Source organism: Serpula lacrymans, assembly GCF_000218685.1.
Source record: "Serpula lacrymans var. lacrymans S7.9 unplaced genomic scaffold SERLAscaffold_11, whole genome shotgun sequence".
In the NCBI taxonomy this organism is placed as follows: domain Eukaryota; kingdom Fungi; phylum Basidiomycota; class Agaricomycetes; order Boletales; family Serpulaceae; genus Serpula; species Serpula lacrymans.
The window spans coordinates 993,481-1,018,235 of NW_006763300.1; the positions used below are offsets into that span (position 1 = coordinate 993,481).

General features: G+C 44.4%; 5 protein-coding genes across 5 annotated transcripts in view; 2 read left to right on the forward strand and 3 right to left on the reverse strand.

The window, feature by feature from the left end:
- Positions 1-176: 176 nt before the first annotated feature.
- SERLADRAFT_474591 (uncharacterized protein) lies at positions 177-657 on the reverse strand (the record flags this gene model as incomplete). Its single annotated transcript, XM_007321473.1, has 1 exon — positions 177-657. The coding sequence occupies one exon, from the start codon at positions 642-644 to the stop codon at positions 240-242; it is 405 nt and encodes a 134-aa protein (XP_007321535.1).
- Positions 658-735: 78 nt separating this feature from the next.
- SERLADRAFT_474592 (uncharacterized protein) lies at positions 736-1,588 on the forward strand (the record flags this gene model as incomplete). Its single annotated transcript, XM_007321474.1, has 1 exon — positions 736-1,588. One exon carries the CDS (start codon positions 891-893, stop codon positions 1,326-1,328), a length of 438 nt encoding a protein of 145 aa, XP_007321536.1.
- Positions 1,589-7,424: 5,836 nt separating this feature from the next.
- Positions 7,425-8,493, reverse strand: SERLADRAFT_440982 (uncharacterized protein; the record flags this gene model as incomplete). Its single annotated transcript, XM_007321475.1, has 3 exons — positions 7,425-8,007; positions 8,049-8,194; positions 8,245-8,493. The coding sequence occupies 3 exons, from the start codon at positions 8,491-8,493 to the stop codon at positions 7,425-7,427; spliced, it is 978 nt and encodes a 325-aa protein (XP_007321537.1).
- Positions 8,494-16,877: 8,384 nt separating this feature from the next.
- SERLADRAFT_474597 (glycoside hydrolase family 5 protein) lies at positions 16,878-19,682 on the reverse strand (the record flags this gene model as incomplete). Its single annotated transcript, XM_007321476.1, has 9 exons — positions 16,878-17,022; positions 17,077-18,218; positions 18,276-18,744; positions 18,805-19,092; positions 19,145-19,263; positions 19,315-19,450; positions 19,502-19,511; positions 19,570-19,603; positions 19,654-19,682. The coding sequence occupies 8 exons, from the start codon at positions 19,657-19,659 to the stop codon at positions 17,658-17,660; spliced, it is 1,623 nt and encodes a 540-aa protein (XP_007321538.1).
- A 4,754-nt stretch (positions 19,683-24,436) lies between these two features.
- SERLADRAFT_451768 (glycoside hydrolase family 55 protein) overlaps positions 24,437-24,755 on the forward strand; it is a gene marked incomplete at both ends in the record, with an annotated part of 3,667 nt that continues 3,348 nt past the window's right edge. The window contains one exon of the mRNA XM_007321477.1: positions 24,437-24,660. Within this exon, the coding sequence (XP_007321539.1) occupies positions 24,437-24,660 (224 nt within the window). The remainder of the gene's footprint in view (positions 24,661-24,755) is intronic.

Consider the following 24,755-nt stretch of genomic DNA (forward strand, 5'->3'; position numbering starts at 1 on the left):
TTGTTGATTCCATCCCAACATCACTCTGAAACTGCAATGCACAGCTTCCGGCCAACGCCGAGGACGCCTTGTACACACGTTCCTCTGACATCCACTTATCTCCGCCCTACTTCAGAAACATCGTCATTCCATATCATTTCATTCTTTGATTATGCCTTTTGCTTAAAGCGCAGAACATGCTGAAGCTCACATTGCCAACTATCAAGACATTGCAGGAGATCAACACAACACACAAAATACTACAAACCTTTACCAACATCGAGTCTGGCGCCTCGGACAAGGCATCCTAGCGAAGTTGGATCCAGTAGAGCACAATCGCCACTTCGTACAATCATGTATGGGTGGCACTCGACAGGATATCTTTGAATTGACGACTGGTTTGCCGATCCGAGCGCAAAGAACATCCTCTGGTTCCAAACGTTCAAGAGCAGTCCTGGAGCGGGCAATTCCGCCATCTCTTCCAGCTTACATCCCACTTGATGAAAAGGGTGGATTTTTCTCTTTTCGCCGAGGTCATGAAGCTTCAAACAAGCCCGCTGCTCTGTGGCGTACCATTGTACACCCGGTTGATTTGATCCCAAGCTTGCGTCTACTATCAGCAAAACTCTGAAGGATAATCTTGTCGATCCACAAAGGCCAAGCATTCAAGATCACTTTGGTTCTCTTATTGTATGACCGTGAGAAGCCTATCCTGACGATAAAGTACATGATCAGAGGTATAACCTCAGAAAGACACTGATCTCGAAGACTGATGCGTATACTTTCTCCTTTTAATTTGTCTTAGGTATCCGGTCATTGTAGTGAATGCACTCGACGAGTGTGGTGAATCTGGTGATCCGTTTCAGGAGTCTCAACGAAGGGCTTTATCGGAACCCTTCACGCAATGGTCCATGCTGTCCCAAGCATTCAAACTAATCATCGCTAGTCGAGATGATCGCATCCCCCCGGATTTTTGTGAAGCCTGCCAAGATGTCGTTTTACCAACCGGCGACCATGTGACACCTACAGCCACCGCTGATATTAACACGTCTAATATGAAACGTTTTAGTGAAGTAAAGAAGAAGTTCCGCTCACTGCGAACCACAAGTAGGCCTGGACCTCAGGTTATTCAGCAACTCACCACTCGTGCAGCGGGTCTCTTTATATGGGCAGAGACCGTAATGCGGTTCATTGGTCGAGGTGACCCGCAACATCAGTTGTCATTGATCATTTCTGGGGAGTCTTTAGATGACCAGCATAACGTCAATCATCTTTACAGGCAAATAGCCACAAATGCGCTGGCGAACATCAGAGGTGGTGACGTGGTGCAACCTTTACTAGGAGTATAGTATTTGCGAAGGTTCCACTGCCACGCCAATACCTTAAAGATTTCATTGTCACTAGCGGCCTAGTTGCAGAAACGGCAATCGATCTTGTACTAGATGAGCTGTCGTCAGTGATCTCATTGGGCAAGGACGAAGTGGTTCGCATCTAGCACCTATCATTTGTGGAGTTTCTTTTGGATTCGGACTGGTGTCCTGATGCATTTCGTATGACCAGTTAATAGCTGGCCCGTTTCATTGCCACGCTGACTCAGATGAAGACATATCTGTTGCATTTTCTCCTGATGGTAAAGTGGTTGCAAGCTCTGGTAAGCTAATGGCTGGCCCATGTTGAGGCCACAATGGGAATAAATCTGTTGGGCTTTCTCCTGATGGTACTACATCAATGTGGTTTTAGGCTCTCATGATAAGACAGTCAAGATCTGGAATGCCACCTCTGGTCACCTAGTGGCTGGACCATTTTGTGGCCACAATGGTTGGGTTGGATCTGTTGTATATTCTCCTGAAGCTATTGTATGTCTGATGAATCTGATTATAAGAGCCTGAAACCACTTTGGTGCACCACCAAAGTGGTTTCAGGCTCTTATGATCAGACATAGAAATGGTAAAGTTTGCTTTGGCTCTGTTTTTGGACACCTTTGTCCAAACCCAGAACTGAACCTGCATTTAGAGTGGTTAAACTGGACTGAACCAGAAAAGTCCAATGGCTAGGGGAGTGACTGGAAGCAAATGAGAGAACCAAGACATAGTGGGAATGCAATTAGAAAAATTAATTCCTCACAGGTACAATGTAAGGGGTTGGAGGTTTAAGTCTTTTGGCTGGGAGTTTTTGAGATTCTTTTTTTACTGCAACCTGAGTACTTGTGTCTCCTGTTGTGATTGTTTGTATAACAGACAACTGGGCACTGCCACTTAATGCAAAGTGCAACTTTGGTGGGGCTGTAGATTTAACTGATGTTGTCTCTGGTATATTGTGCTTTGGATCCATTTCAAAGGATTGAGGAACAAAATTTTCCAACATTGTGCTAGTGGCAACCCAAGCAGATGGCGCAAGCAGTTAATGCACCATTGCTGAGGCAAGAGTGTGTGTGGCTGGGTGAATTCCGCCAAAGGTGCAAGGTGGAGGAATATGATTGTTCAGGGGAGCAAGAGTAAGAGGTGTGAGTTGTGCAAAGGGAATGGCATCACAGGGATCTGGTGCAGGCAAATTGGTTGGATGACTGCCTAGGGAGGTATCCCATATGGAACTAATATGATGCTTCTGGCTTAGTGTTGGTTAAAGTAGGAATAGTGGAGCAGTGGCATGAATAAATAAATGGAGTATGTTGCTATTGGATTGGTAAATTCATTGTGGTACCAGATGATAGAGATAGATGCGGACAGATGGTTTGATTGGACAAAAGTTTGATGAGGTGTTATTAAAGGGATGTATGTGAGGAAGGGGATATGTGACAACATCAACAAGATACAATCTTGGGGCACTGGAGCACAACCACAGAGACTACAACTCAAGGAATAATGGTACAACTCATCAAGAAAGTGTAAGGAATCAAATTTTCTATTGAATTCCTACCATGTCATGGTTATCCCATCAGGAAAAACCCTTTTGCTATATAGTGCTATATAGCCACCACCTATATATATAAACATATTCATAGAAACTATAGTACTATCAGTGCAATCATAGCTCTTATAGCTCTTATAGCACAGTAGTAGGCAAAAATTTAACCAAGGGGAGAAGTATTTATAATTCCCTCAAACTCTGGATTAATCTAATAAACTTGTTTAATAATAGAAAGAGGCCAGAAGTGTTTGGAGTCAAGTATATTATTGTAGGCAAGGTACTATAAGTGCTTTTATTTAACAACCAAGAGTTAGTTACTCTGGCGCACACTGGCGCACACTATAAAAAGAATGAAGAGGGAGTGGTTACCCCTTAGGATGCAGAGAGTTAGTTGGTATACAACAGGAGGACTCACTGAGGAGTCTCCTGGATTTATTGGGGTATATATACTACTACAGGGTTATTTGTACATGTGTACTATACAGTTGATGAAGACAGTGGCTGATGATGTCATGGGGCCTAGCCCACATGGCCAGCTCCACTGTGTGAGAGAGTTGTGTCTATAATAAGAAGAAAGGCAACGCGGTGCGAGAAAGAGGAGTTCAGACAAAAGGGGAAGTGCCGCGTGGCACATGTGTGAAAGCTAAAGTACAAGGTACAGCGGAGGATAAAAATAATGGAAAGGTCCAAAAATTGTGTTATCGTAACATCTTATAGCCTATAGCAGCCTACATAGCTCCTATAGCTGTAAAGGTCATAGTTATAATATAGTTCAAGGTGCTTAAAAGGGCTAATAAATCATCCAGTATTAATTAATTATGTAGCCTGTATTAGTTAAATAGTAGTTTGTATCCCTGATGTTCACAAAATAAGAATAATGATTTATCCAAATATAAGTAGTGACAATGAGTAAAAAAATAATCTAAGTCCATGAAAGGTCAATATATAACACGTGTATAATATATTTTATAAGCTCTCATGGTGTAGTGGATAAATGTGATGTGTGGCTATAGGTTACTTAGTCACCCAATGTAACAACCAAGAGTTAGTTACTCTGGCGCACACAGAACCACACTATAAAGAAAATGAAGAGGGAGTGGTTACCCCTTGAGCTGCAGAGAGTTTGTTGGTTAACAACAGGAGGACTCGCTGAGGAGTCTCCTGGATCTATTGGGGTATATATACTACTACAGGTTGTTTGTACATGTGTACTATACAGTTGATGAAGGCAGTGGCTGATGATGTCATAGGGCCTAGCCCGTATGGCCAGCTCCACTGCGTGAGAGAGTTAAGTCTAAAAGTAAAAGAAAGGCAACGCGGCGCGAGAAAGGGAAATGCCGCGTGGCACTTAAAGTATAAAGTTAAAGCGGAGAATAAAAAGGAAAGGAGATGTCCGGAAATTGTGTTATCGTAACACCCAAGAGCTGACTAGCAGATTGAGAGTTCAAATCCTATTTGTGTTAATTTTTTTTTATCAGCCACACAACAATTTCCAACATCTATAAAAGCATTTATAGAGCTATATGAGGCTCTATAGATGGCAGAGGTTCTATAACAGGTTTGACCACTATAATAGCTTTATGAGTACTTATAGTGTAATAGAGCTTTATATAGCTACCCCCATTTTTCCTGATGGCCCAACCCATTCCCCGTCACTCCTCTCGCCATTGGATTAGAAGTTACGGCCAGTACTCTTTTGCTTTTATCTTTTTTTTTCTTATTTTCCTTTCACACTCATATTCTATCATACTTATGATGTAGGAAATCCCTCTCTGACCCCTGAGAAGATATCCCAATGACATAGCGCTGATCATGTAAGGACCATTTACTTTTTCTTACTTCTTAACTTTGATGTCTTGGTTTTCTAATGCTTTCCCCATTACACCTCTGGCCTTAGGGCTGGAGGTATCATTTGCTATTCTCCTCTTTATTGCTCTAACGGGTTTTCTTAACCATTGATACCACTTTATATTGCAGATCAGAGAATGGATAGTACTCCCAGCCAGCCAGCACAATGGGTAAGGACTGGTAGCTGAGACCTCACTAATCAGCTCCAAGTCCCATCAGTGCCTGGATATATCAATAGATGCTTTAGTCAGGATTGTGCCTCATTATGAGGATACGGTTCTTGGACATGCATGACAAAACCTATTATTAGCACACTCTCTCACCTGCTTATTAATCTTTGAAGTCGTACAATAGTAATTCTTTTTCTTATTGGTCAGTTCAATCCTCAGACCACTTTTCTATTATTACTCTTTTGGTCTGAGGAGGTAGACAATTAGTTATAAAAGCCCTACATACCCATGTATAATTCCTTAGGTTTTTATTACTCGAATTACCCATTCAAACTCCACATCAGAAACCTCTGAAGTCTTACCCTTGTCCTTGACTTGTGATAATCTCTCACATCTATCAACATCCAGACTCATTGACCTGCAAGTGCTGAGAGATAGGTTTTGTTTTAGTTTTAGTTTAGTGTTGCCTCACAGATCAAGGACTATGCACAGGAATGCTTCAGCGAGAGATTAATCAGCAATACAGACTGTGACTCTGCACCTTCCCATGAGCTTGCTGATCCAGCCAATTGTACATCCCTTACTAAGGACTTCTCCCACATGATTAGTAATTATGATAGATCTATCGCCTTCTGCAAGGACTTGGCCAGGCATTTGTTATTATTATATAGCTTTGTAATTGTTGCCTAACAGAGAGGGAGGTTGTCATACTAATGTTAGTATACACTAGAAGAGGACTCGCTGAGTCCTTCCCCATGTATTGCTCCAGTATATATACTACAATACATGAGGTACTATACAGTTGATAAATAAAATCTGATGTCCAGCATGTGACTAGTCACATATTGAGTCTAGACACTGGTCAGGTGATATGACATACAATTGGTCATGTGGCTATGAAAAGTCCAAAAAGTAAAGTAAAGTAAATGGTCACATAATTAGTCACATGACTTGGAAAATGAAAAGTCAAAGTACGGTAAAAGTAAAGTGTAAAGTAGGTGCTGGTGTGTCAATTGTAACAGGATGAGTGCAAGGTCAAGAAAGGAAAATAAAGGGTAGGCACACACCTTAGTGATACTGTGGTATTGGAGCTTGGTGATATACTCCTGGTGTTACAATTGACATACATTTTTCGACTTTTCATAGTCACATGACCAAGTCATGTGACACAACACCTGACCAATGTCTAGACTCATCATGTGACCGGTCACATGCTAGACACCGGACTTTAAACTTATATTTACAACTGTACAGTACCTCATGTATTTTAGTATATATACAGGACCAATACATGGGGATGGACTCAGTGAGTCCTCCTGTTGTCTACCAACAACTAACTTGTTCCTGCCAAATGGGTAACCACTCCCACCTCTTCCTCTACTTCTGAGTGTTGTTTTCATTGTGCTCCAGTGCCCCAAGACTGTGTCTTGTTGGTGTTGTCACACCTGGGTAATGTCAGCCAAGAGGGTGTTGTTGAAGTTTCCAATGTTGAGAAAATGGCCAAATCTCATTTGGTCGTACCACTTATGACAGACTTTTGTTTGATAAATAGTGAGGACTTTGTTGCCATACAGGAGGTGATGTGAGTTATGAGAGTTGAGCTGTAGGAACATCATAGCAAGAGATTCAATGTGGTGAGTGGAAGCATTGTATTGTTGCATATGATGGAACATTGCTGTTTTTGCTATAGAGATCTGGGTCATGGCGAGGTCCCCATTGCAAAGGACATTTTGAGAGGCACAGAAAAAGACTGCAGGAGGGATCAATTGTGAGGATATCATCAACATTAAAGAGGCTAAGGTTGTCATTGGACAAATTGATAGAGTTGTTAGCATCAGAGCAGCCCTCTTGTGTGAAATACCATAGTTTGATGTATTGAGAAGACTCAATATTTTGAAGTGTGTAGGAAGATAGGCAGTCCAGTATGTGGTTGAGGACAGATGAGCCATTGGTGAAGGCAGTTGTTATGCACAAAGTGCTTAACAAAGTCTGAGGTTTCGTCGAAGGTTTAAAGAGACTTATCCGAAGACAAGTTTGAGGACATAGTTCTGAGTAGAGTTCTTCCAACGAGAGTTGGTCTTCTTCTGAGTAAAAGTCTGATCTTATGAGTCTAGCTTTGTAAGCGTAAACTGCGTAGAGTTGTATTGAGGAAATACTACAGGTAGAGGAATTGGTGATAGGAGTTAGGTCCTATCTAGGGCTGGTCCGTCTGTTGAGGACTAAGTACTATACTAGGTAATACAGCTGCAAGGAGAACAGACATATACATGAAGGAAATGAGTCATCGGTCCGATGGTATAACCAATGAGTAAAGGAAAATGAGTAGTCCGTAACAGGGAAGGAAATCGTAACATTACCCCCTTACTTGCTCCGAATTTCACTGAAATTCGGTACCTTCGCCATCAATGTTGTCACTATCGTTGTAACTGACGTCTCCATGTAATCCCTCCATCAGAATCCGATCTTTGTCTTGTCTTCCCTACAAATGGGACACCAGTTGAAACTATGTCCCGGTGCCCGTCAGTTGCAGTCGGGGCAATAGTAAGCTTCGCAGTAATATGTGCGATAGTCACTCCAACCGCAAATTTGGCAGTAAGGAGCATTGTTGCGAACACCTTGGTGGTATTTTCGTTGGGTGTTGGATGAGGTGTTGAATTGGGGAGTAGGGGGATTGTCATCTCCCAGGTCATATGTTCCCGTGTACAACTGGTCGATCATTTTGGCATCATCTACATTGATTGGGTTAGAAGGAGAGCCAGCCTCAGGACTGCGCATTGCGCCAGGCAGACTGCCTTTCTGTTTCTTCAACGTATGAGACTGACACTTTGATGGAGTTCTGGCGGCGGGGATCTGGAGTATCAACTCTTGCCGGCTGCATTGGGCTCCTCGTCGGTTCATCAGACAACAGGTTTGGGCGTTTGGCACTGGTTGAGGCGGAGGCGACTGGGATGGTCGAGGTTTTGGGTTCGATCCATTGGAATGGGGACTGAAGTGGTTTGACTCTTGCAAGATTGGGCTGGTTGGGACGGTGGGAGCATATTCTCCCGCTAACTGGGTGGGTGGAGGTTGTTGGGTGACGAGGAGTACTCGTACAGCCGTCTCGCTCTATCCGTGTGCGCGCTTCTGTTAGCAAGGTCCTCCCACCTAATTCCAAATATGCCCTTGCCACGTCTGTCTGCCCACTCGAGGAGCTCATCCTCAAGCGTCATTCCAAAGATTCCAAAACTAATTTTTCCATCTGGAGTGCCCGACAGATACTCGAGTCCTGATTGTTGAGCCGCAAATGCTCGCTTTCCAACGAATGTAGTGAGTCTATGGCTTTTAATAGTTCATCAGCTACGAGGTCAATGGCAAGGAAGGTATGCATGGAAGAAAGAGTGTGGTACACATGGGGGTAGCATTTTTCTGTTTCGTAGAATAAATAAATGTAGGCATCTTTGGCTGACATTAGCTCTATGGCGTCAGAGACATCGGCTTGGTTGTGTTGTTGCCCACGGGTGAAGGACACTTGGTCGTTGGCTAGCATGTTGGCCTCGCCGGGTACGGAATAGGTGGTGACAGGGAAGCCAGTAGAGTGGGATGTAGACATGTTTTGTGTTGAGAGACAGGGGATTGGTGGTGGTGGGGTCAATGTCTCTTCAACGTAGTCTGTGGTCCTTTTTATATGCTTCCAGTATCTCCGCAGCATTGGTTAAATGTTCTTCCGGTTCCCATGAGTTTTTGGAATAAGGGTAATGGCGCCATTTGATCAGGTAACGGCGTCCGCGTTTCCAGGTTTTGTGTCTAAGGATACTCTCTACTCCGTATTCTTCCTCTTCGTTGACAAGGTCAGGTGGTGGTCGGGTAAAGTTTGGTCCATGGGTGTCAGTCTTGGTGTATGGGGATAGAAGGGATGCGTGGAAAACATTGTGTATCTTCCAATGAGGAGGCAGGGATAATCGGTAGTTTACTGGGGAAATCTTTTCTTGGACGCGGAAGGGTCCGATGCGTTTCATGTTAAACTTTTTGTATTCAGTAGCTCTTTCCCGTAGGTTGGTGTTTCCTAGCCACACCCTTTGTCCTTCAGAGAATCTGGTGAATTTTCTGTTTGTTCGTTTCATCATCTTGCTTCTCGTTAGTTCATGTGCTTTTAGGGCATTCTCTCTTGCCTTAAGTAGTTCGGATAATCATCTTTCTATTGATGGGATATTTGTGGATTGGTATTTAGTCGGGATTCCTTGGGGTTCATATCCCATGAGGAGGTAGAACAGTGATTGGTTATTTGTGGAGTGTGGTCGCTGGTTGTGGCAGAATTCAGCGGTAGTAAGGTATTTTGCCCAGCTGTGTGGTTGGTTCTGGCAGAAGATGCGGAGGTAGATCTCTAGTTCTTGGTTTGATCGTTCTGTCTGTCCATCTGTTTGTGGATGATATGCTGTGGAGAGTGCAGTTTCAATGTTCAGGAGTTTGTGGAGTTTCCTGGATACTTCGGAGGCAAACTGTGGTCCTCTGTCAGATATGAGTTTATCGTGTAGTCCAAATCGTTTGAAGACGGAATCATAGAAGATCCATGCGGTTTCGAGTGCATCAATGGTTTTATGGCAGGGTGAGAGGATTACCCCCTTACTAAGTCCTTGGTCTACCATGACCATTATACTGTTGTATCCAGATGATTCTGGTAAGTCTGTTATGAAATCCACAGAGAGATACTTCATTGGTTCTGTGGTTTTTGGGGTTTGATTCGGGATTAATGGTACTGTAGTTGGATGTGTGTTTACTTTTGCTTGTTGGCATGTTGCGCATCCTTTCACATATTCTTCCACTTGTTTTATCATTCCTGGCCACCAGTGGGCCTTTTTAATTGATTGGTAGGTTTTCAGCCTTCCTGGGTGTCCCGCCGTTAGGGAGTCGTGGTGATCTTTAATGATCTTTTTTTGTTCCTCTGCTTTGTCGATTAGTAGTTTGTTCTGATAGAAGAACTGTCCTTCTTCTTTGCTCCAATCTTCCTTCTTTGTTTGTCCTGGATAGTTGTCGTTTGTGAGCATGGCTTGTTCAATGGTGTCTGTTATTGTTTGTGTGTGATACAAGAATGCTGACGCTGGTATCATTGGTGTGTTGTTGTTGTCCTCTTTGTTGTCAATGTACAAGTCAGGTCTTCGTGAGAGTGCGTCAGGTACCACCATGTGGGCTCCTGGTATGTGTTCTAGGGTGTAATTGTATTGTGACAGGTCTAGCTGCCACCGTCTCTGTCGTGGAGTGAGTTTTCTGGCTTCTTGCCAGTACATCAGATTTTTGTGATCTGTTAGGATTTGGATCATGTGGGGGCTTCCTAGAAGCAGGTGTTTCCACTCCTTCAGAGCTCTCATCACTGCCAATAGTTTTTTGTTGTAGATCTGGTAGTTCTTTTCCACGGGGGACAGAGTTTTTGAAAAAAATGTGCACAGGTGCCATTGTCCTTGGTCGTCTGGTTGCATTAATACAGCTCCGGTGGCATGTTTGCTAGCGTCTGCAGCTATTTTTGATGGTTTCAAAGAGTTGGGGATATGTGTCACAGGGGATTCGAGGAATTTTTGTTTCATTAAGCTGAAGGCATCATCTTCAACTTGCATCCAGTTCCACTTTTTGTCTTTTTCTAGTAAGGCATTTAGGGGTCTGGCTAGGTCAGAGTAATGACCAATGAACTTCCTGTAGAAGTTTTCGTAACCTAAAAACTTTTGTACACCCTTGGTGTCCTTTGGGGTTGGCCAATCACGTATTCCTGCAAGTTTAGCTGGGTCCATAGATACCTGGTTGTGGGAAACGATCATTCCCAAGTATTCAATGGTTTCTGCCTCGAAGGTGCATTTTTATAGTTTGAGAAATAGGTTGTTATCACGCAACCTTTGTAGAACCTGTTTTGTTCGGATTCGGAGTCTTTTAATGTTGGTGTCAAAGGCGATGTCATGCACCAAAGTTGATTGGTAGCATGGACAGGTGTCAATAATGAAGCGAATATTCAAAAGACTCGCCTTTGCGCCACACAGGCACAGTGCCACGTGGAATAGTAATTAATATTGCCCTTTTCGAACTTGTGGCTGATCAGCACCACCTCTATTAGGCAATCCAGTCACGCTCACCTTTGCTTTTCCATCCGGTACTTTCCGTGTTTCGGCATTTCGGCAAATTTTCGCGTCGCCACTGGCTACACATTGCATTGCGCCCTCGTTTTTGTTGTTTCCCTTACTCCCCTTCCTTTGCCTAGCCCCACCATGGGCCCCTTCCTCTCCTTTTTATTCTCACCTGACGGTCGTTTCTGGATCCCCATTCTAATCCACTTTTCCGTCACCTCCACCCTCCTCCTCCTCATTTTATTTGCACCCCCACCATTTCTGATGTCACCACTTCCTATCCGCTTCCGTCGCCGATCCGTTGACTACCACGTGCCACTGCTGATATCAGCAAAGCCCCGGCGGCCGGTTCAAATAGGGCAACAGGTCCATCTTTATGACGTCGATCTACCATCATATACTATCAAAACATCGGTCGCTCGTCTTGCCTGGTTGGAGCGTGGGTGGGTAATTTTTGAGCTGGAGAAGGTTCATCCCCTTGCGTCGCCCATGTTCATCGCTGTCCCATTCACTTGGGTACACTTATCTTTTGTCCATCGTCTTCGCTACAGCTACACCTACCACACGCTGCCTGGGACTCACTTGTTCCAAATTGGAACTACTCCTCTCCCTCCCTCGTTTGATCAGGTGGTCCAACACAACCAGTCCATTGGTAAGGCCATGGAACTGTCGGATTTGGACTAGGTGGTGGACCGGTGGCTCCAGTTTCTTTTTCTTCAGCAGAACATTCATTTACAGTGCGATTATTTTTGATTTTTGAATCATTTTTATGGACACATATTTTTTTAGAATGCCTGACTGACAATAAAGGAACTGTGTTGATACTGATAGTGTTTTGCCTTGCCCTTTTTTTACTGCATCTTCCCATGACATCATGATTTTCCTGCTCTCTTTTTGCTATTGGACTTTACTTTATGGCTGTACAAACCTGTGACATTACTCACAGCATTCATTGTTCTATCTCTTTCTTTTCCTTTTTTTGACAATCTTATCCTGTACTACCTACGCAGGATTCGTCAGCATACATTCCTTCCTTCATGTTCTTTCTCATTCTTTTTGCACAGCTATACTGTGCATAGCCTACTTTTCTTTTACTATATAAACCCCTGTATTTTACCTTGTAAAAAAAAAAAAGAACAAGAACTCCAATCCAGACTTCTTCTCTACTCTCAAGTTCACTACTCTGCTACTTGTGATCCAGTGTGGTCACAACACTTACCACTTCTACCACTGTTAACTGTTGTCATTGTCACTCGTCACTTTTGAAAGTGATTGTCATCCCCTTCGATTAGAGTCCTTCTGAGCACTACAGTTTGTGCGTCAGGAGCCTGCTATCACTGGTAACCTCGTCACCTCGTCATCCTCGTTGTTCTCAAACCTACCTTGTGCTACAATTAGCAAGGTAGTGCTCGTCTATACTCGCCACAAAGCCCCTATCTTTCTATAAATTCAACTATCCCTCCTCCTCAAAACCCACACTCATACACCTCTGGGTTTTACTTTGAAGGATCTTTATACGTACCACCCCACGAACAACCAGACCACTCCACTGTTCTAGGAAGCAAAGCCCATAAACAAGTTCCGTGGAATCTGGAAGGATTGTGTGTTAGTTTGTTTTGTGTGTGGTTTTCTAACAACAGTTCTCATCATCGACACCGGCTGGCTTTGTCCAGACCGGCTCAGATGCGGTTGCCGCTGGTGTCTTCAACGATGTCGGCAGTGACCAATACAACATCAACATCAGCAATTATTGCTGTTGCAGATCTCAAGACTTGCACTGCTGTTGGGTTCGGGGGGATCAATGTTCGCTGACAGCTTTTCATCGGTAAACTCATTATTTCCAAGCATGCAATAATCAACTAACTATATTTCTTCTTACAGGACTAATGTTTTTGGTTGCTACTGGCTCTAAACAGTCGTGTGTCTTACTACTTTACTGGAAATAAACATCTGCAGTCATTTCTATAACTGTAAGTATATAAAAAATATATACAAAATTTCCAAGTACTGCACATAGGTTTTCTAATATATAGCAACCCGTTACGCAGGTCTCTTTCAGGCCGCTGCCCCCGGTACTTCCTGTACTGGGTTAATCTCAAGGATGTGGAGAAGGCATTAGGTATAAGCATTCACACAGCCACACATTTAGCCCTAGGTTCTTAATACTAATTGCATGGCCCAGAGGTATTGATGACAAGTGGACTCTGAAACTAACTGGTGGGTCACACTTTTTTCTTTCATTTGTTATATTGATATTTCAGCCTGTGGTGACATTGTACTCTTGTCTTTCATCTGTACCTCCCACTGTCATGGCTGTTGATGGTTAGTAGTTATCATTACTGTAGATCTCTGTAGTTTAACTTTAGTATCATCATCATATCGAGCTTGATTGAATCTGGTGCGGCTTGATCTCAGGATGTTGGAGCAGTATTTGAAACTCCAACAGATTCTTACCTGATGACCTACGGTCTTACTATGTTCAAGTGTGCACACTGCAAAAGTTGAAAATATGCCAGGCTCAATCAGTCCTTCAAGCTCTGCAGAGAATACTACGGTATGTTTTCTTTTTCTTTTTTTAAACCCTTTTCTCAACTATTTTAGCTCACCCAAGAGCCAGGCTGCTGCCATCGCCATCCAGTATATTATTTTGATGAAGGCTTGTTCATATTTCAGGTTCTTAAATTTCTGATACTACGTTGGTTACAGTTTTATTATACTTCATTTTGCTTCTTAGGTCAAAAATACGCTGTACAAGCTTCATCGCATTATTCTATCAACAGCTTCAAAAAGACTCAAAGAAATGTTTGCAGCCTCTGCAGATGCCCACCTGGTTGCTACAGACGGGTCAAGTGATGACCACCCGATTGTTCTCCCTAATGTCACCACATTGGCATTCGAAGCACTTCTTACATTGTGCTATGGCAGGTGAGCCCCATTATTCCTTCATCTGAGCCTATTTCTCTAGCACAGTACCCGTTTTCTCGTAGATGGTCAAGCCCCGGCAGTATATTGGATGTGGAAGCAATTGCATTGCTTTGTTTGAGTTCTATGTACATGTGTCTACACACACATATGTATTCCATCCACAAAATCCTTGACCAGCATTGGTATTTTGACCCACTCGATCTCATCAAACTTTCGCTCAAATGCAACACGAAGAAACTATTTTTTCCCATCAATGACTTATATTTCAAACCTGGCTCAATGATCTTGATCCTGCTGATGTTTACACGCATATTCCTCCAATGGTCTACGTTGCACTGGCAACGATGAAGGAAGTTCTTGACGAACACCGTAGGACGGTCGCATGTGAACCACCAGAAATTGGTCATGTACCCAGCTGTTTAGACCATCGGGGCTGTGATCGCAACTGGAGACAGGTTTGGGGGAATGGGATGGGTCAATTTCTCCTCAATGCACGTAATCAGCAGCCCTACTATGATGCATTGTAATATTTCAAAACTCTTTCTTTCGGCAGGGTTACTTGAGGATGTAGGGAAAAAATGCTGGCAATCATTAAACAAAAATCAGCTTTCAGACAGGTCAAGGAAACAGTTCGTAATGTATGTAGTAACTTAGTAGATAAGTTGATTACCAAGCCTTCGTATGATGACTGAGTGATGGGTTCACAATCCCTTCAAATTTACCTCAACAGCTTGTTTTTTGTTTTGTTTTGTCTCTGAATGTGGGGCTAGTCTGTCTGTATTGCGCTATTGTGACACCATACTGCGCGCGGGTATCAAATTCAGTGATGCAATTTTGAGTGTTTGCCCCTGTAGCATTTCATAAGCCCCATTGAGGACACTGTGTCACGTGACCGGCCACGTGCTTGAAATTTAAGTGTGCGTCTAAATAAGGATAAGTGTGCGCTAATTAGCTAAGCAATCATGTGATCACATCACATGATAAAAACCTATTATTGACCGTTACCGTGATCGTGGGAATGAAGCCCCATCTGGGACACTCATCACATGATCATTTAGAAATTTCTAAAACAATGACATCATCAGCTGAGTAATATTCAAACTCAGCTTATCTATGATGCAACTTCTGCTGCGGAGCACGCAATTTCTTATCAACCAATCACTAATCGTGTGAATTATCGGAGATAGGACTTTAGAATACTATAGTGAGTGACCCTCATCTAACACAAGCAAAACTGGAGAACCTTTGCTGATGAATAATGATGTTACCTTTTGCATCTTGTGCTTACTCAAATCAAAAAAAATCAAAAACAATCCTAATTAAATCATTGTTTAATGGCCTGAAGAGACTAACGTCGAAATGGAAGAGTTTAACATCTGCTTGGACCCCCATCGCCATTCAACATAGTCTCCCACCAACATCGCTCGCCCCCGCCTGCCCCCTTGGCTCAAGTGACGCTGTAACAATATGTATTGGGACTAAGGCACCTTCAGTTCATGAGATCGAGTCATAACAGAGATTTTGAAGTGTAACACACATTATCACATTTGAACCATTGGCATGTCCAGAACATAAGATATATATTCTGTTGCACTACCGGTGATCAAACAGATCCATTTGCACTGCCAACCTAAGAATAGCTGAAACAGAAGAGCGAGCAATCAAGGCACAAGACATCATTATCATCAAACGAGGTCAAGAGACTGCCACACACCAAGCATAACTGACTTTTGTTACACCCAAAATCAATGAAAAGATCTGAAAGTAGTTAAAATATTTGATTGTATTTTTGGATCTACAAGATTTTGTCAGAATAATATAATTTTGTTGACATATTCCCATTGATACTATGTTTTGTGGAAATATAAAAATATGTTAACAAAAATACATTATTCTGACAAAATCCTGACAAAATCTTATAGGTCCAAAAATACAATCAAATAATCTAACTACTTTCCAGGCTCCTCCCCATCCACTGTTTCGAGGTTCAGAATGTATCCTAGAGAATAGAGACAATTGATCATCCATACATTGCAAGAAAGCATGTGATGAGGAGATTTTGAAAGTCAGCTGAACTTTGATTCTGAACCTCTCCACAGCGGCTGGACTTTAACATTTGTAAAGCAAGTCAGCCACAGTAACTAGTGACTGTCAAGTGATGGCTGACTTTGAAAAAGTAATAAAAATAAAAATGATCCAAATTGGAAATTTGATCAAAGTTGCCCAATCCAGCAGTATCCGCCTGCATACTGTCCACTGGGGCTTCTCCATCAAGACATTGCATCATTCCAACACTGCCAGAAATTTGTGATCTAACAAAGGAGTGTCGAGCCATTGCTGTTAATGCTGAAACAGCAACAGTAAATAATTTCAAGGTAAAACTGGATATTATGACACACTAGGTATTCCGGCTTCTAAAATCTTCAACAGGCCATAGAAAAAATCTCACTTACCGAGCAATCACAATCAGTCCAGAGCTCACTATGAAGCCAGGTGGACTTTTTGAGACAATACTCAAGAATCCAGTATTTGTTGACCAAATAATTTCTGTGGTACTGGATGACATGAATTAATACTGATCTTGAAGATTACCTTATTGCCTAAAACGGATAATTCGAGACAGTCGACAGGATTTATTTTGGAGTGGGTTATTTTCAAAGTCAGCCGTCACTTGGCGGTCACTAGTCACTGTGGCTGACTTGCTTTACAAATGTTAAAGTCCAGCCGCTGTGGGGAGGTTCAGAATCAAAGTTCAGCTGACTTTCAAAATGTTATCTTATCGTTTATCTAATTTAATCTACATGTCCCTAGGATAAATTCTGAACCTCGAAACAGTGGATGGGGAGGAGTCTGACTACTTTCAGGCTTTTTCATCAATTTTGAGTGTGACAAAGGTTGGTTATGCTTGGTGAGGCCGGAAGTACCGCAAGAGTGCGTCGTTAAACTCAGACTCGGCATGAGTTTCGGCACTTGTGAGACCGTTCCTCTCACTCACTCCCACTCCCAGAGCCCTCAATCTAATGAAATCGACAAATCTCATCAACGATACAGCTGAAAACCTACAGCCGAAAGAAGGGTCTGATGAACACAACAGTACGAAAGATCAAGTAAAGGTATATTCATGAGATCAAATACCCTAGATAATCGTCCGATAACTGGTTCTCAGGAGTCAGCGTCATCCAAACCGGAGCACGAGACAGTGTCTGATAGCACTTGCAAACCAGACCACGACTTTGAGGGTGGTTTTGGTGGGCAAGAAGACCTAGAAGATCGTTATGCTACTACTAGTGGGGAACATTGATTCGCTATGAAACTCAGAAGTAAACACATACTAATTCTAATTATTGTCCGTTGTTACCTTCTCATCTGCGTGAAGAGTGTAGGTTGTAGGTTAAGCCCGTAGTGGGTGGACCCTGGTACTGAAGTGCAATTATAAACTGTACGAACGAATGGAGTTCAATTTAGAATTGAATAAGTGCACAAACAAAGATGAGTCCCATCAACAGTCCGAGTACAAACGCCGATAATATGACCAATACGATAGAAAAGAAAAGTGAAACGTTACGATAGATGGTGATAGAGATGGATGTAACCAGATAAACGGAAGGTTGCAAAAAGAAAACAAATTAATACGAAGCCTAAATATTGCAGAAAAGTAACCAAAATGTCCAAGCAAAGGCCCCAGAGTCCGTCTAATTTACAAGAAATGAACTGCGTCATGCGAAATAGGGCACTGTTTCAGCGGCTAGGCCTTGGGAGGAGTTGTGATTTGAGCCCTTGGGACATCGTTGGCGATTGCACGTGCAGATGCTGCACCACCTGCGCTACATAGAGGTGAAGGGGGAGCGGCGCTCGGTCCAATCCAAGGATCAAGGTAACTGCAGGTAGCGATACCAACCATGCCTTTTGCAGTATCCGAAGGATTCTCCCATCCGTCACCAGCACTTGCAGTTTTTGTTTGCGAACCGGAGGTCAGGGTGAACGTCGGTCCCGGCAGTGTCGCAACAGTGCCCGTCGGGGTGTAAGTTGGAAGGAGGCTAGCTGCACCAGCATTGCTGATGGTTGCGGGAGGCCAGGGATATGAGGCAGAGAGACCAGAAGCAAGATCTCCAGCACCCGCTCCACCAGTCTGCCATGCTTGCAACGGGGGACTCCATATATTTTGGTTTCCGCAAGCCCCAACCGCCACACGGGGGTCCTTAGGCATCCAACCGTTTTCCAAGCCAAGTGAGTACGACCACTGAGGAGACTCGACAACTCCTGTGGTGGAGGAATTTCCGATCTTCCAGGTCCAGAAAAACCAGTTCTATTTCATTGACAGTCAATCACGAATGTGAACCACCAGTAGGCGGACTAGACTCACCTGCAAAGCATCCATGCTAGCCAAAGCGAACTGCATGATATCTTCCTTCATCGTACTGTTCCAAGCTTGCCAGTCAGTCCACGGGTCACAGCTACCGACGGCAGGCCAGTTCCCAGGAGTGTAAGTCCCTTCGTATCTCGTGCCCAATCCTATGCCATTCACATAAAGCCCACAATCCGTTACTGCATTACTAAATTCACCCGCAGTGCTCAGGCCAAAAGCACCCATAGACGTGTTCATCATCGAGCCCCAGGCGTTACACGGCGTTTGCGCATACGACGACATTGGTGCAGCCGACTGTCCGCCGAAACATATGTAAGGGTGAGTGTCTATAGCGGAACGATCTGAATTGGGAAGGAAGCCGGCCCATTGTGCTGTGCCCAAAAAGCCATCGTGGAATGATACATAAGGGCCTTTGCCCTCACCAATCCCACTCGCTTCACGAACGTTGTTGTAAGCTTGTACATAACTGATAACATGGTGAACATCAATCACGCTGAATCACAAGTTGCGGCAAAGAGGCACGTACTAGCTTGACAACTGCGACTGCCCTACCATAGTTCCTTGAGGCTCATTGGTGATCCCAAAAATCGTAACAACGTCACTATACTCTGGCTGAGAGATGAATTCGGCAAAGATCCTGACATAGTCAAGAGAACGCTGGGCATTCGCCAGACCCATAGGCCCGTTTAACACGTTTACCGAACCAAGTTTACCTGAATGATTCCACCCGTTTTGACTGCCTGGGAGAGCATGAAAATCGAGATTGATGCGAAGGCCATATTTGCGCGCCCATTTGATGGCTTTCAAAAAGTACCTGGTGACCACGTCAGAACATCGCAGCTCCAAATTGACAAGAAGGTACATACGTCCAGGAGACTTTGGGAAGGAAAGGCTCATTACCTCGGGTCTCGATTGCCCACCAGGGAACAGGAATCCGCACAAAATTCAATCCGGCACCAGCTATAGCAGCGAAATCTCGCTCCGTCTAGCACAATTTACATCAGAGTCAGATCCGTGACATGATGATACAACCTACGATGAAAGTGCTGTAGTGGGTCTCCAGTTGTTGAAGACCTCCACCAGGTGAAGTGTCAGCGGCCATTGCTTCGCTAAGTGTCCATTCATCTACTGGTGTAGGGGTACTGTTTAGATATTTCTGGTATAGAGCGGGGGCACTAAGGGTTGTTCGGATCAGTTACATTAGGCCTTGTAACTAAAAATTACTTGCATGAACTATTCATAGATTGCAATCAGTGATAAAGATAGAATAAAAATTTCCGAAGATACCCACCGGCTCCGTGGTCAGCCAACCACCCAGGTTCACTCTACATTGGCGATGAGCATAAATTCAAATTATTTAGGGGAAAAAATGTACCCCCATATCCTGTTGGTACCGTACTGAAAAGTCTCATTCAAAGCAGGGGTCCATGATTGAGCCTTAGCACCGTTGTTGAACGGATCTTCCGGATCCCAATACCAGTAGCCACCAAATGAATTCGAGTATGTGAACGTCGTACCGTCATCCATAGTCACGACACTTCCATCACCACCAGTAACGGCTGCAGCCACTGCTGGCTTACCACCACCACTGCTAGTGGTTGGGCTAGCAGGGTTAGTAGTGGCATCGTTTTGTTGGTTTTTGGGTTTGATCACAGTGAAATAGACGGGCACCACGACAGCTACAATAATAAGTGCCAGCGCACCAAGAGAGGATAAGATGATAACAGTGCGCTTAGATTTGCTTGGTCCCTGCGCATATGCTGATCGTTTCTCGCTCATATATGGGGGAGAATCGGCAACCCCAGCGAGGTATTCGCTATCCTGGGGGTCGTCATGGTAGGATCCAGCATAATCGCCCTGGCTTATGGGTTGACCCTGTGTTGCGTTGAGAGCATATACGGAAGACGCGACCATAGATGGAGAGCTACGACTGGTTCCCTGAGAAGCATAGGACTCGCGTGGATTGATACCACCTTCGTCGTAAAGAGCAGCACCCAAAAAGCGGGGCTGCGCAGCCCCTGAAGGAAGATGCGAGTCTGCAAAGTCTGACATTTCGACAGGGGGCGTACTGAACGCCGAGTCACGAGGAGAGGGTGCATCGTGATAGATAGTTTCTCTAAGTCCATCGGTCACATCTTGACCTAAGGGCAGAGGGTCATAAGGGATGTTGGGCAAAGGCCCATTTCGCGACATGGCTTCAGGAGGGGTAACTGTGACCTTGAATGCGTTCTGGTCCGACATGGTCAGTGAAGAGAACGAGTAGAAGGGGGACAGAGAGGGAGACGAAACGAGGAAAGGGGGTACGATCAAGAAAGCGAAAAGTAAGGGTTTTAGTTCATGGCAGCCTCAAGGCGTCCCTCACTAGTCCGGTTCCGCAAATAGTATTTACACCATAAGGTAAAATAAGCGTCTAGAGACTCACAGATAATGCGTAGCGAGGCTAACACGCAGAATGATAACGCAGGAAAACCAGTGCAAGAGATGGCAGGAACACAGATATCGATAGATAAAGGAATGGACGACTTCAGTTGCGATGCGGAACTGGCGTATGTCAAGGAGAAAAGGAGGAAGAACGGAATGTTGGACTGTTTCGATTTCGGACGCGGGGTACATCCCCGTGATGTGACGTTTTGTGACCGGATGGCCGAGGGCTGCCGAACCGAAGCCTAATGAAGACTGCTGCCGGCAGTGCCGTGCTATATTTCCCACAGCGGAGTCGGACGGCCTTACAGCCAGTGATCAGACGACTGGTCTGCCAGCTGTCCAGGGCAGTCAGGGCAAATTGTCGAAGAGACCATCACAGCATTGAAAATCTGCCACTATTTTCGTAGAATATCGTCGCCACCAACGAGCGGATAAAGCATTGTCAGCGCAAGGCGTCCACGAAGTCACATCTGTTAAAAATAATTGAGATCACTTGCAGTCATCGCGAGCCGTCTCCACCTACATGTATATAGTCACCACACTCTTGAGTCATTGTCCACCCGGCATCCGATGTCATCGAATATGGACTAGTGAGATGGGGGTATTTTTGTGCAAAAAGATAAGGTTGATGGCGCTCATGGCTTGTGATGGATGGTTGCCAGCAAGAAACGTAGGAGAACGTCGTTATCGTCGAGGCAAGTCGTGAGTGAGTTTATAACCAGAATATGTGGCGACGCATGTGTCAGTACTGCTGCGCATTGGTACTTATTAATATATATACCTCGCATTTTTGGTCGTCTTTGTGCGAATTCGAAGTTCGTCTCACTGGCCGTACTCTCTTCATTGAACGCGTTTCCCCTTTTAGCACCCACGTGTACACAAGTCTCAAAAGTTCAACGTTCAATGTTTACCTTCAGGTTTCCTGATCATACATGAGCATTGTGGCGTAAATGAATCACTGTGCAAAGGTCTGCTAGTAATGGGTCTCCAACTTGTGCCCGAGGACATAAACGTCACCTCGCAATCATTGGAATAGAACGAGGGACAGTGCCACTACCACGTAAACGTCGGGCATGCAGGGGTAGACGGCGTCAATGAGGAACGCGCTCTAAAGGCCGAGCTAAAGGCGGATCCCATGTCATGCATGTCATGTCAATGCAGTGGAACACGGCAACAACTGACCATGGTGAGTTCGTGTTCCAACAATCCGAATGCTGATATTGTTGTTCTCTTTATTGTTTCGTTTACTTGCAGATAAGCCACATACTACTTCGAAAACTAGCGTCTCTATCCTCTGTTGCAGATGTAGTGACCGACATTGGCATAAAGCAAATATCCAGAAGAGCTCTATCCGTGTCGATTCATCAGAGCATTTGAAACGCCATATTCGTTGAGCGGTTGACTTGCAATCCCACCTATTGTTTCTTCACTAATGCGGCCATTTTCAGCGCTTTGTTCGTACACCCAAAAAAGTAAACAGGCGAATCTCGTGCTTCTCTGATGGACTGACTTTCCTTACCCATGTGAGGAATAGACATATCTTGCTGTGATGCGCGCGGAGCAGAGACTTGTAAAAGCTCAACAATCTGAACACATCCACCTACCAGATTACAATCTCATCATCTTTGAGCTCGTGAATTCTAACAGCGCCGATTTTTCTTTCGGATCAGGTCAAATACGGCACGAACAAGAATAATCCAAGGTTTGTGAATGTGAATAATGTACTCGTTGCTGTTAGATCTCACGATTTAGCCTTTCCGTTCGGTGCAGCGAGGTGAGAAAGTCAATTATTGGCGTCATTACAATGCAAGGCACGGCGTACATGCGATACATGTGTTCTTTGCTCACAACTCTCCTTCTCAAGTTGTTGTCGTACATGGTCAGTCTTCTACTCGCTGTTTCGGGCCGTAGTCCCTCAATTCTCGCAATATGATCAAACTTACCACTTACAAATCGCCCACCTCTAAGGCGCTGTGTCTATTTGTCTTGAAATAATGCCGAGAATGGATGGGGATATTGGGATGAAATGAACGCTATTATGCCTCGTAAGGGCAAAGGAACGGTAAGCAGTTTGCTGATGATCGCATGGTGCTGGCTACGCTTATGATTTCTTTCTTACCATAGAGTATGGGATACGAGGCACAAAGCGCATGTGTTACCCATTTCCATACTCACATTAGTTTCTTCGACATGATCTAGTCATTCTAACAATAATCGCATTTCTCTTCTACACTTGTCTTCTCTAACCGGCTCCCTTGTATTCCGATGACTGCATTGTAAGTCAGGCTTCACGGATCGACTCATGGCTCATCTCTGGGAGATAGGAGACGCCCCGATCCTACGTCCTAATAATGCAAATGTCTATTCGTCTGTTCTGTCATGACGTCTGTAACAGCTTCATATCCCAGGTCTCCACGAGGGTTGTTTCATCGTGATCGCTGTCGGGGAGAATCCCTCGGACTGCGATGTTATCTTGCATATACTGGGTCATCATTGACCCCGACTCATCTCACGAGCGGGGTATAAATTCACAGATTATAGGAACGAAAGGCCCGTATGGCAATGATAAGTTCGTCCTATTTCCCAACTACTTTCTTTTTGGGCATATACGCTGTATAACGCAATATATTTCATGACCAAGCTTTGGACTAGGGAGTTGTGTCATTCCTACAAACACGATAGACTCACGAGAGGAGAATCTGCGTGAAAGCTCTCTGTCTCTTTGATTGGGTGTTATTATAATAACACTACTTACCCGGTGAGTACTTCTTGTGCAACAGGGATTTCTATTATGTTTTCCAGCATCCATTTCACGCTGTCATTGCACGGTTCTTCGTCACGAGATGTCGCGCCAGGTCACTGACATCGGAAGCAAATACAGGAGCAACTTTCTCCGTATTATCCTGAGAGTGAGAAATATAACAGGTACCACTGTAGCAGAGAGGGTTATTTGATGGTTTTTCTGACTTGAAGGCTCAGTAGATTTGGGCCTGTACACCCAGCAATCCCATTAGTAGTAATTGGTGTTACTATGCAAAGCGTATGTCGCACAGTTCTAGGGTGCAGGCGCTTAAATAGCTGAGGACAACATAAGTGTGATGTTTGGTGTCGATCGGCGCGCGGATATGTGAGCACGTGGCTAATATTGGCCAACGTTCAGCCAACGCTTTTTTGGACCTTGAATGGTTCTTATTCTGTTCATCACGAACAATTTATCATCACTGGCCTACTAGTACCAGAATTTTACTGTCCTTCTAGCACCATGTCGTACAACTTTCCACGCTAGAGCCCCTCAATGTATGCTTCAGTTCTCCTACTATGGTTCAACATAGCGGGAATGAACCTGTTATAAACGCCTGTTCTATTCACGTCCAGTCCCCTGTACGGGGATTCCAGTCATTGAGCCATTCCCAGCTTGTCTTGCTCTTAGGATCCGTCGTTTCTCTCTTATTTGGGCTACCATTTGGAAGATCTTATTCTCAGGCCGCACAATTGGTACCATCACACGATTTTGAATACCTACCCCCCGCAGCACACGGTCGTCCCGTGTGTAATCTCTACCATTCCACTCTATATGCAGTCTTGGCCATGGAGCGTCACTCAGGCGACTATATATTCAGCCTGCCTTTTGCCCAGGTCTTGCACTCAGCCGCCCTTCGTCTCATTCCTTGCGATTGTTACACGCTGACTCGGCACAAATGGCGCTGGCAAACTTCATCATCCTAGCCCTCGCTATGCTCACGGGCTCGTCCACCATGGTGTCGGCCTTGGGAACTGCTTGTACGGCTCCTTTGGGCGCTGGGACAGCTGCTCCGGGTGATCCCTTTTGGCTCCAGAGTATCAATTCATCGGGAACGGCGCCGTACTCTTCAGACCCAAGTACATATCAGGTTTATCGCAATGTGAAAGATTATGGTGCTACTGGTGATGGTACCACTGATGATACGGCGGCAATCAAGTCTGTCATTAAACTCGTTCATATATGCGCCGTCGCTGATGCCTTGGATACCGCAGTATGGCTCCGGGTATACGCGGACCTCGCGGACCATCTAT